This window comes from Argentina silus (genome assembly GCF_951799395.1).
Source record: "Argentina silus genome assembly, chromosome: 6".
NCBI lineage: Eukaryota > Metazoa > Chordata > Actinopteri > Argentiniformes > Argentinidae > Argentina > Argentina silus.
The window spans coordinates 3,551,284-3,563,288 of record NC_139660.1 but is presented as its reverse complement, the minus strand read 5'-3'; the positions used below and the strand labels follow the sequence as shown (position 1 = coordinate 3,563,288).

Below are 12,005 nucleotides of genomic sequence, written 5' to 3'. Positions count from 1 at the left end.
TGTGTGTGTGTGTGTGTGTGTGTGTGTGTGTGTGTGTTTTTCCGTGTGTGTGTGTGTGTGTGTGTGTGTGTGTGTGTGTGCGCGCGTGTGTGTGTGCGCGCGCGTTTTCCTGTTTGTGTGTGTGTGTGTGTGTGTGTTTGCCTGTGCGTGCGTGCGTGGCGTGTGTGTGTGTCTCCGTTCAAGCAGAACTCTCCCCTGGAGGTGGACGACGAGGGCTTCGTCATCCGAGCGGACGCCACGCAGAACGATATCCTTTCCATTGTCTCTGAGGACCAAAGCAGAGAGGCTGCAGGAGAGCCTTCCCTCCGACAGCACCACTCTGTCTGCCTGATGAAAACAAGGCTCTCTGCATTAGAGGGACAGAGAGGGACTGCATTAGAGGGACAGAGAGGAGGTCATGTTCATCTTAATAAAGTACTTAGTTTAGACGGCCGCTCGCCTATTAGATGGATGGAACATTAGGTCCCCTTGCCCTCCAGAGACATCTGAGTGGGCCGAGACGCTCTCTGTAACTCGGGTCAATTCATCTGTGAAGGAGTACGGGGGTGGGGCCACGGCTGTGAAGGAGGACGGGGGTGGGGCCACGGCTGTGAAGGAGGATGGGGGTGGGGCCACGGCTGTGGAACCACGCTTCCTCTCTTTGTTGTTGTGGTTCCGTCTCTCCTCGGGACAGTTGTTATACTCATCAAGTCTTACCAAGGCTCCTGTTACTGACACTCTATCTGTTTCTCGCTCACCCAGGCCACAATATTGGTGCCAGGAAACACACACACACACACACACACACACACACACACACAAACTCACCACACATGCACACATACACACCGACCACACACGCCCGCGTGCAGACACACACACACACACACACACACGCACACATACACACCGACCACGCGCGCGCAGACACGCACACACACACGCATGCAGACACACACACACACACAGACACAAACTGACCACACACGGACATACACAGACACACACACCACGTGACCACACACACACACACACATGCGCGTGCGAACATGAAGAAGCAGGATGGAGAGAAAGGTGCTTGAGGTGCAGGAAGTTGTGGTTTCCTCTCATCACTTTAACCCTGGGCTCTGATTGGCTCTCTTGTACAGTCATTGTAACCCTGGGCACTGATTGGCTCTCTTATACAGTCAGTGTAACCCTGGGCACTGATTGGCTCTCTTATAAAGTCAGTGTCACCGCTGGGCTCTGATTGGCTCTCTTATACAGTCAGTGTCACCACTGGGCTCTGATTGGCTCTCTTATACAGTCATTGTAACCCTGGGCACTGATTGGCTCTCTTATACAGTCAGTGTAACCCTGGGCACTGATTGGCTCTCTTATAAAGTCAGTGTCACCGCTGGGCTCTGATTGGCTCTCTTATACAGTCAGTGTAACCCTGGGCACTGATTGGCTCTCTTATACAGTCAGTGTCACCGCTGGGCTCTGATTGGCTCTCTTATACAGTCAGTGTAACCCTGGGCACTGATTGGCTCGCTGGGTTGACTCTCAGTGTGTATTTGTGTCTGAAGGGTCACTGCAGACCTAGAGCCTGTATTAGTGCACTGCCTCTCTAGTGCTGTAATCTACCCTCTCTCGGGGTAAACACAACAGAAAACCACATTACATTGTATTCTGTCCTCACCTCAAAAGGCCTGTGTTTGCACAAAAAAAGCAATATTGGATTGGTAGACCGAGAGTGTGTTTGCAATAATGTTCTATCCTGCAGGCACATGATAAACTATTATTGGGCCCGTAGATGTTTTACACAGTTGTTATTGTTAACTATGTCCCTGACAGTTGCCTCGGGCAGTACTAGACCCCCACCCCCCCCTCCCTCAGACCCCTCCCTCAGGCCACTGTTTACATGTAGCCGGTTGGCGTCCTTGACCCTCTCTGTCTGCACGCTGCTCCGAGGACAAGGAGAACAACTTCTACTCCAGCGACTCGGACTTTGACGACGAGGAGCCCAAGAAGTTCCACATTCAGATCCGCCCGGTGGCCAGCAGCAACCGCAGTAACTCAGCTGCCACCGAGATGGAGCTGAAGGCCACCGTGGGGGCGCTCACGCTGCCCCCCAACAGAGGGGTACAGAGGGAGGGAGGGAGGGATGGATGGAGAGAGAGGCAGGGAGAGAGAGAGAGAGAGGGAGGTAGGGAGATGGAGGGAGTGGCATGGAAGGAGGGAGAGAGGGAGGCATGGAGGGAGGGAGGGAGAGAGAGAGAGGCATGTAGGGAGGGAGAGAGGGAGGAGGGAGGGAGAGGCATGGAGGGAGGGAGGGAGGGAGGGAGGGAAAGGCATGGAGGGAGGGGGAGGGGGAGGGGAGGGGTCAGTATGTCTAGAGGGAAGGTGTTGCGATGTTTACCTGGATATGTTATTTTTGTTAGTTTTTCTCACTCTTGTTGAAAATAAATGGAGCATGTAAATATTGGTAATGGCAGGTTTAGATAATTTCAGTGTTAAGAGTGTCTAATGAGCAAATCTGTCCTTCCTCTCTGTTCCAGGTATCAATCAAGCGGCATCACCTCTCCAGTAAGTAGAATTAATCTACTGTCACTCATTGCTTTGCTGCTCCAATGAAGCTCATCATCATTTAGAGCCCCTCCCCCCCTCCCTCTCATTCTCTCTCTCTCTGTCTATATCTCTTCTCTCTCTCTCTCTCTCTCTGTGTGTGTGTGCGCGACTGTGTGTGTGTGTGACTGTGTGTGTGTGCGACTGTGTGTGTGTGCGCAACTGTGCGTGTGCGTGTGCGTGTGTGTGTGTATCCACAGTACAGCACGTTGCCCTCTGACTCTTTTTGTCCTCTCTCTGCAGGAAACTCGAGCACCGCAGGGGGACGATCGGAGGGGGAGGGGGAGGGGGAGGTCGCCCCCCACCGGGGTGAGTCGTAGCTGCGGTAGATGTTTGCAGTCGCACCAACCTTCTGCCCCCGCTACTTCCACTGCCCCCCCACCCACACTCATGTGCTTTACCGTGCGCCCGCCCGTCTGTCGGTCTGTCCGTCTGTCCGTCTGTCCGTCCCAGTAATGGAGGCGCGGCTGGTCTGTCCAGCCGTACATCGCTGAGCTGCCTGACCTTGGATGAACCGCTGTGTCTCCACTGTTTGTCACCCCTCTGGCTGTGAGCGCCGGTTTATTATTACAGAGGGATTATGGCTGAGTGTGGCGCTGGCAGACACACACAGGATGCTGCTACAAGCATAGAGGAGGTGAGGGAGAGAGGGAGGGAGGGAGAGAGGTAGGGAGAGAGGTAGGGAGGGAGAGAGGTAGGGAGGGAGGGAGGGAGGGAGAGAGGTAGGGAGGGAGGGAGAGGCATGGAGGGAGGGAGAGGGAGGCAGGGAGAGAGAGGTAGGGAGGGAGGGAGAGGGAGGCATGGAGGGAGGGAGAAAGAAAGAGAGAGAGGGAGGCAGGGAGGGAGGGAGAGAGAGGGAGGCAGGGAGAGAGGGAGAGGGAGGCATGGAGGGAGGGAGAAAGAAAGAGAGAGAGGGAGGCAGGGAGAGAGGGAGAGAGAGAGAGGCATGGAGGGAGGGAGGGAGAGGCATAGAGAAAGAGAGAGAGAGACACACACACACACACACACACACAGAGAGGAAAGTTTCTCGGTGAAACTAAGCTAGCAGACAGGATTAATGACGAGCACTTGATTAAAGCAGCTATAGTACATCAAGTAGCTGATGTTGCAGCTGAGGATAAGCCAGGCTTTAATGGCAGGTATTTATCAGCAGGAAGGTAATGGCCATTATTCCCCCTCCGCTCCTGCTCTGCCCCCCACCCCACGCCACCCCCCCACCCCCACCCCCCTCTGTCCACCCACTAGTCCCACTAATAACATCACTCCCTGATTAGGAGCGATTGGGGAAGTGGCCGCTAATTAAACGTGTGTGTGTGTGTGTGTGTGTGTGTGTGTGTGTGTGTGTGTGTGTGTGTGTGTGTGTGTGTGTGTGTGTGTGTGTGTGTGTGTGTGTGTGTGTGTGTGTGTGTGTGTGTGTGTGTGTGTGTGTGTGTGTGTGTGTGTGTGTGTGTGTGTGTGTGTGTGTGTGTGTCCTTTGCAGATGGAGAGCAAGAAGGCCTATGCAGGTCCACCTCCAGTCCTGATCACAGCAGGTGAATAGATTGAGCCCCCCCCCCTCTCTCTTCTATCTCTCTCTCTCTCTTCTATCTCTCTCTCTCTCTTCTGATGTGCCTGTGAGGGATCAGGGGATGGAGGGATGCTCAGAGACGGAGCCAGCTAAGGGATCAGATGATACCGCTGCATCACTTTTTCCACATACTGCATGATGTCATCATTGGGACCATTTTAACTGGCAACAAATAACATTAAACCTCTCTCTCTCTCTCTCTCTCTCTCTCTCCTCTTTCTCTCTCTCTCTTTCTCTCTCTCTCTCTCTCCTCTTTCTCTCTTCCTCTCTCCTTCTCGCGTCTCTCCTTTCCTTACCCCTCTCTCCCGCCCGTCTCCCCTCTCTCTCCCGCCCCCTCTTCTCTCCTCTTTCTCTCCTTCTCCCTCTCTCCTTCTCTCTGTCTCTTCCTTCCCTCCTCTCTCCTCCCCCTCTCCCCCCCATCCAGGCTGAGTTGTACTGCGTCAGGCTCAGACAGTCTCTTTGGACCTCCACTGGAGTCAGCCTTCAAGTCCAACAGCTTCGCTGAGAGAGAGCAGCTGCAGAGAGTAGAGAGTGCTTTTGGTGCCTCTGAATGTAAGTGTCATACTATATATGTATACAACACACACACACACACACACACACATACACACACACATACACACACACACACACACACACACACACACACACACACCACACACACACACACACACACACACATACAGTACCAGTCAAAAGTTTGGACACACCTTCTCATTCAATGGTTTTTCCTTATTTTGTATTATTTTCTACATTGTAGATAAATATTGAAGACATCAAAACTATGAAGGAACACATATATTTTGGACACAAACTTGCCAAGAGTGTGCAAAGCTGTCATCAAAGCAAAAGGTGGCTACTTTGAAGAATCTAAAATATAAAACATATTCTGGTTTGTTTAACACTTTTTTGTTTACTACATAATTCCATATGTGTTCCTTCATAGTTTTGATGTCTTCAATATTTATCTACAATGTAGAAAATAATACAAAATAAGGAAAAAACCATTGAATGAGAAGGTGTGTCCAAACTTTTGACTGGTACTGTATATATACTCACTTAACACTTTATTAGGAACACCTGTTCACTTTCTCATGGTGGAGGTGGTGTAATGGTGTGGGGAATGTTTTCTTGGCACCCTTTGGGCCTGTTAATACCAATCAATCATCGCTTGAATGCCACAGCCTATTTGAGTATTGTTGCTGACCATGTGCATCCCTTCATGGCCACAATTTACCCATCTTCTAATGGCTACGTCCAGCATGATAATGCACCATGTCACAAAGCAAAAGTCGTCTTAAACTGGTTTCATGAACATGACAATGAGTTCAGTGTTCTTCAGTGGCCTTCCCAGTCACCGGATCTGAATCCAATAGAACACCTTTGGGATGTGGTAGATTCAAAGTGCACCTGAAAAATCTGCAGGAATTGCGTGATGCAATCATGTCATCATGGACAATCTGAAAGGAATGTTTACAACATCTTGTGGATCAATGCCACGAAGAATTGAGGCTGTTTTGAGAGCAAAGGGAGGCCCTACCAGTATTAGTATAGTGTTCCTAATAAAGTGTTCGGTGAGTGTATATATATATATGTATATGAGAAATATATGATTGTTCATATTATAATTCTTTGTGTATTCTGTGTGATTATATGTATCAGCTGTTGGTGGGATTCCAATCTCTCCTGTGCTGTGCTTCCCTTTTTAGATGCTGCTTTCTCCTCTGACTCCTCCTCCCCTGAGAACGTGGAGGACTCCGGTCTGGACTCACCTTCCCATCAGCCCCTTGGCCCCTCCCCTGAGCCGGCTGGTTGGGCGGCCTGGCCGTCTGCTTCTCAGACGAAGGAGCAGGAGGACTGGTGAGGCCGGTGGACCCCTTCCTCTCCGCCTTCCGTGACCCCTCCCCTGGTTCGCGGCCCCAACCTACAGGACGACCCTGCTAGCATCTGGAGTGGTGCTCCTCGATCCCCCCGCGCCCCCCCAGACATGGACCCCTCGACCATTCCGCTTCCCTGCCTTCTCCCAGTCCCTGGCCCCCCCCAGAGCTGGAGCCGGCCGTGTGGAGTTGCAAACACATCCCCCCGGAGGACCCCTTCCTGGCCGCCTTCGAGAGGACTGTCACCCAGGAGACCCTGCCCCCCCCTGACGCCTGGGCCCCCCCCAGCGCCGCGCCCGTCCCGGGACGGGAGGGGGATCGAGGTGCGCGGGGACCCCTTCTCCATCTCCCTTTCTGGACAGTAAGACTCTCCCCGCCCCCTCCTCCTCCTCCTCCTCCTCTTCCTCTCGCAAGGACAGGGACCGGAAACGAGACCGCAGCGTCCCGCCCCGAGACTCTCCTGAGCACCCATTCGCCATCACTATGATTGGCAGCCCCACCCACCAGTCGTCTCTGGCTGCAGCTGCGGGGGTCCTGCCCCACAGCAGCAGCAGCAGCAGCAGCAGACTGACCCCCAGCGCCAGCCTCAGCTCGGCCCCCCCGGCCCAGCCTAAGAAGGAGCTGGTCCACTGGAACTCGGTCCACAACCCCTTCAGTGAGGGCAGTGCCATGGGGCCTCAGGCCTGGGCGGGGCGGGGCAGGAGGGAGGAGGAGGAGGAGGAGGGAGGAAGCAGCGGGCCTCGGACAGCGAGCCACGCAGGAACGGGCCGCCTCTCACACGGCATTCTGGGCCGCAGGAGGACCTCTGCTTCTCGACTGACAAAGACCAGAACTGTCTGGACCTGAACACGCAGCCGCCTTGCAGCATGGGCACCACCTCACACAAGGGTACGCTGCTTCAGGACACAGCCTGGGCTCACAGTGGTTATGTCATCTAATCTGTCATCAGAGAATATTACTTTTCTCTAAACCCTTATTCATACAGTACTACAGAGCCAAACTGAGCTGAGCTGAGCTGTTCTGGGCTGGCCTGGTTACACATCCACGATAGTTGCTGACATAGTGCTGGAAAGGACAATGTGAAAGGAAAATATCTGGGCCAGCACAGTATGGTTTGGTTTAGCTCTGTAGTGTGTAAAAGCACCTGTGTCTCTTTTGTATATAGAATCTTCTTCTTGTGTTACAACTTGTAGTCTAATGTCCCTCGCTCTCTCTCTTCTCTCTCTCTCTTCTCTTCTCTCTCTCTTTCTCTCTCTCTCTCTTTCTCTCTCTTTCTCTCTCTTTCTCCCTCTTTCTCTCTCTTTCTCTTTCTCTCTCTTTCTCCCTCTTTCTCTCTCTCTCTCTTTCTCTTTCTCTTTCTCTCTCTCTCCCCCCGTCCCTCCCTCCCCCCCCAGGTTCCCAAGCATAACTTCAGGCAGGACAGTGCAGAGCTTCTGGTGGCAGCACCTCCCAGACCCACCAGGGCCAAGAGGACCTCTGGCAGGCTGAGTGGCTGTGAGAGAGTGAGTGTCCATCTGCAGGGAAATCAAGCAGACAGACGAAGTGTCTGCTCTCCCTCCTGTGGCTCTTACAGGGTTGGGCTCAATTCCATTTCTAATTGAAATTCATGGGCCGACTCATTGAATTTGCTCACGAAGTTGGATGAAGGCAAATGGATAATTGACCCCTTCATGCAACGGAATTGAAATGCTATTTGTAAATTCTGCTGAAATTGGAGGTGAATTGAATTGGAATTGGAAACATGTCAAGCATTGGAATTTCAATTGAATTAGAATTAAGACTTTTTAAACTTGAGTGATGAGTGTCAAATGGAAAGCTAGTACACACCACAGAAATATGCTCTGTTTACAGGATGTCATTATGATGCTCTTCCTTACTGTAAGCTCCCCCTGTCTCCTGTGTCTCAGTCCAGGTCTGTGTGCTCCTCCCCCCTGCCTGAGCCCAGCCCCCCCCTCACCTCCTCCTCCTCCTCCAGCCCCAGTGAGTGGGGCTCCCAGACCCGCGCCCCCAGCCCCGCCAGAGGTGGGTCACCCTCCCCCCTCTCATACCAGCACCAGGAGCACTCATGTGTACACAGTTAGTCCAGAACACAACAACAGCTTGTTTTTATTAAGTTTCAAATTTATTAAATTTCAAGATATTAATAATAATAAAAAAAAAAAACATGAAGTACTTTTCTGTTTTGGACAACAATTGGCCTTGTCCTGTATAGCCACTCAATAATGTGTATTGTCTCTGCCCCATGGATGTGACTACTCTACCCACAGTGCATCTGTCTCGAGGGCCCAGCCCCATCTCCCTCAGCACCCAGGAGTCCTGGCCTGTGGCCGCCGCCATCACAGAGTACATCAACGCCTACTTCAAGGGGGGGCAGCATAACCGGTCAGTGTACAAGTCAGTCTGCGGTCAACTTAATTTGTCACGATGTAACCCTAACCCTTAAACATGCTCCCAAGCCTCCCCATAAATACAGAACAAATAACAGCAGTCCATACACTCATACACTCACTACATATACATAGAAGTCAGGAGAGGCTGGTGGAGGTAGAAATCAGAGGACAGGCTCATTGTAATGCATGGAACGGAATAAGGGAATGGTATCAAACACACGTGTCAAACACACGTGTTTGATACCTGATATACAAGCACATACATAGAAGTGTACATACATTCAAGTCCAAAACAGACGTGTGTAACAGTATATTGGTACACTGTAGAGCCAGTGTAATCACTGTGGTTTCTGTGTCTCAGCTGTCTGGTGAAGATCACTGGAGATCTCACCATGTCCTTCCCTGCCGGAATCACACGCATCTTCACCGCCAACCCCAACGCCCCCGTGCTCAGCTTCCGATTGGTCAATATCTCAAGGGTGGACCACTTCTTGCCCAATCAGAAGCTGCTCTACAGGTAGATGACGATCAGTTGTGTGTGTGTTCGTGACATAGAGGGCCAGTGTATGATGTCATCAGTGGACCGTTTTCACTAGCTCCAAATAACATTTGACCTCCCCCCCTCTCTCTCTCTCTCTCTCTCTCTCTCTCTCTCTCTCTCTCTCCCTCCCTCTCTTCTTCTCTCCTCCTTCCTTACCCTCTCTCTCCTTCTCCTTTCTCTCCCTGTCTGCTCTCCCTTCTCCTCAGTGACCCCTCTCAGAGTGACCCAGACACCAGAGACTTCTGGTTCAACATGCAGGCTCTGAACCTGTACCTGCAGAGAGAGGCCGAGCTCAACCCCCAGGCCTCCTACTACAACGTGGGCCTGCTCAAGTACCAGGTGAGGGACACGGACCACACCCCAACTCTGTTCCTCTTCACTGTCATCGGAAATGAACTGCAGTACACTCTGAAGTATGCTCAGAGATATGCATTTTCTATCCAACGACCACACGGTCCAAGTGTTAACCAACAACCATTCACCTCCTCTACTCTCCCTCCTTTTCCCCCTCTCATCCTCCCTCCTTCCTCTCGTCCTTGCTCCCGACTCCTTCCCTCTCCTTTCCTCTCTCTCCCTCCCTCTCTCTCACCCTCGCTACCTCTCTCTCTTCTTACCCATTAATCCTCCCTCCCTCTTATCCTTGCTCCCCCTCCTTCCCTCCCTCCCTCCCTCCCTCTCATCCTTGCTTCCCCTCCTTCCCTCCCTCCCCTCCCTCCCTCCCTCCCTCCCTCCCTCTCTGCCAGGTGTCATCCCAGGACCCAGGGCGGGCCCCTCTCCTGCTGTCTGCAGAGTGCCAACGGAGTGGCACGGTGACACGCGTGTCCCTGGACTACCACTGCTGCCCGGCCACCGCCCCCTCCACCCAGCTGACCGCCGTCCAGGTGCTGCTGCCCCTCGACCACACCGCCACAGACCTGCAGTGCCAGCCACCCGCATCCTGGTAAGGAGGGAGAGAGAAAGAGGGAGGGAGGGAGGCAGAGGGTGAGAGAGGGAGGGAGGGAGGGATGGATGCATGGATACGTATATACTGTATATTGGCAGTAATGGTGAGATGGAGAGAGAGAGAGAGCAGGAGTTTGGCTTCCCTGCGGTGGAGGGCTGACGCTTCATTGTTTATATTATGTACTAGATCTCGTCTATAGTGAGTTGAGTTATATTCCCTTAAGATAATGTGCCACGTTAGGTTAGTCCAGTTAGGTTAGTCCAGTTAGGTTAGTCCAGTCCAGTGCTGGTTTGAGTGTGTAACGTGCTTTGCTTTCCAAGAGAGAGGCTCAAACACACTCACAGGAATAAGGAAGTCACGTGAACGGAGTTAAGCTTGCCAGTATTAGAGGGAGGTCATTGTGGCAATATGACCAATCCTGCTAATGAAAATAACTGGAAATAAAGAGAGATATTTATGGAAGGTATGAAGAGTGGAGGGTGGTAGTGGGAGAGAGCAGGAGAAAGAGAGAGAGGAGTGGGACTGGCCTGGGTGGGACTGGCCTGGCCTGGGTGAGACTGGCCTGGGTGGGACTGGCCTGGCCTGGCCTGGGTGGGCCTGGGCTGGGTGGGACTGGCCTGGCCTGGGTGAGACTGGCCTGGGTGGGACTGGGCTGGGTGGGCCTCACCGCCACTTTGTTTGCCTTCACAGGAATGCTGAGGAACGACGGCTGCTGTGGAAACTACCTAACCTCTCCCCCACCAACCACAGCAAAGGTCAGTGGCTCTGTCTGTCTGTCTTCCTGCCTGCCAGTGTCTGCCTGCCTGTCTGCCTGCCTGCCTGCCTGTCTGTCTGTCTGTCTGTCTGCCTGCCTGCCTGTCCGTGTCTGCCTGCATGCCTGTCTGTCTGCCAGCCTGCCTATCTGTCTGCCTGCCTCGAAATACAGAATAAAGAAATGGAGATATCATTCATGGAAAGTAATGCACTGTAATATTCCTCCATTTCTGGTCCTTGACATCCACATTATATTGAGCACCTTCTCTATTTAATATGCTGTCTCTGTGAAAGTATCATTATCTTGAATATCAACATTAGCATATGAAAGGGGTGTGTGTGTGTGTGTGTGTGTGTGTGTGTGTGTGTGTGTGTGTGTGTGTGTGTGTGTGTGTGTGTGTGTGTCTCTCTCTCTCTCTCTCTCTCTCTCTCTCTCTCTCTCTCTCTCTCTCTCTCTCTCTCTCTCTCTCTCTCTCTCTCTCTCTCTCTGTCTGTGTGTGTGTGTGTGTGTGTGTGTGTGTGTGTGTGTGTGTGTGTGAGAGTGTGTGTGTGAGAGAGAGAGAGAGGTGTGGTGGTGGGGAGGCCACAGTGAAATGAGACATGGCTTCTGTCTCCGGGCCATAGAAACTATTTATAGCCCACAGTGATAGATGGGAGTTTGGTGGATATTATTAAAGGCTGACCTCTAGAGATAGACTTTTATTGTGTATATGATCTGAGGAGAAGCACAGAAAGGTTGCAGTATATCCTATAATATGTCCTACCCAAACACATTTCTTTCCTCCCACACCACCCTGGGCTTGGAAATAAGTTCATGTATATCAGCTAGCTAGCTACCATCTCAGCAAAAACAAATACCGTCGTCTTTCCTTAATGGCTGGTAGCAAGCTACACTGACTACACATATTTCACTCCAGTCTCCACATCGACAAAAGCACAAGTCAGTGAGATATATATTTCCCTCCCGACAGTGACCGTGTTCCCGTCGGTTTGTGAGTAGAGTGGAACTGAAGAATGTGTCACTTGTTGGTTGTTCCAGGCTCTGGCACCCTGTGTGCCAGCTGGCAGTGCCTGGAGGTTCCTCGCGGCCCTCCGCCCAGCCTGGCGGTACAGTTTGTGGGCTCCGGGGCCTCCCTGTCGGGCATGGACGTGGAGCTGGTGGGCAGCCGTTACCGCATGTCCCTGGTCAAGAAGAGATTCGCCACAGGTACAGCACCGTGTACTCACCGTCTGTTACCAAGTGCCTAACCGACTCAGGACGTACAACCTTAAGGGGCAGTTTTTCTTGGACACGGATTAAGCCTAGTCCTGGATTAAATCACACTTGTCAGTAGAAATATCTCCACAC

The 12,005-nt window shown here is 52.2% G+C and overlaps 1 protein-coding gene across 1 annotated transcript in view; it reads left to right on the top strand.

Moving 5' to 3' along the window:
- Nucleotides 1–12,005, top strand: part of fcho1 (FCH and mu domain containing endocytic adaptor 1) — a 39,372-nt gene that overhangs the window by 26,496 nt on the left and 871 nt on the right. Inside the window, 23 exon segments of the mRNA XM_083671830.1 lie at nt 187–247; nt 1,922–2,103; nt 2,520–2,547; nt 2,830–2,895; nt 4,067–4,118; nt 4,578–4,705; nt 5,863–6,000; nt 6,003–6,078; nt 6,080–6,158; nt 6,160–6,189; nt 6,191–6,310; nt 6,312–6,374; nt 6,376–6,747; nt 6,750–6,918; nt 7,425–7,429; nt 7,431–7,532; nt 7,938–8,052; nt 8,298–8,412; nt 8,782–8,937; nt 9,168–9,300; nt 9,705–9,901; nt 10,595–10,659; nt 11,697–11,864. Coding sequence (XP_083527956.1) covers nt 187–247; nt 1,922–2,103; nt 2,520–2,547; nt 2,830–2,895; nt 4,067–4,118; nt 4,578–4,705; nt 5,863–6,000; nt 6,003–6,078; nt 6,080–6,158; nt 6,160–6,189; nt 6,191–6,310; nt 6,312–6,374; nt 6,376–6,747; nt 6,750–6,918; nt 7,425–7,429; nt 7,431–7,532; nt 7,938–8,052; nt 8,298–8,412; nt 8,782–8,937; nt 9,168–9,300; nt 9,705–9,901; nt 10,595–10,659; nt 11,697–11,864 — 2,620 coding nt within the window.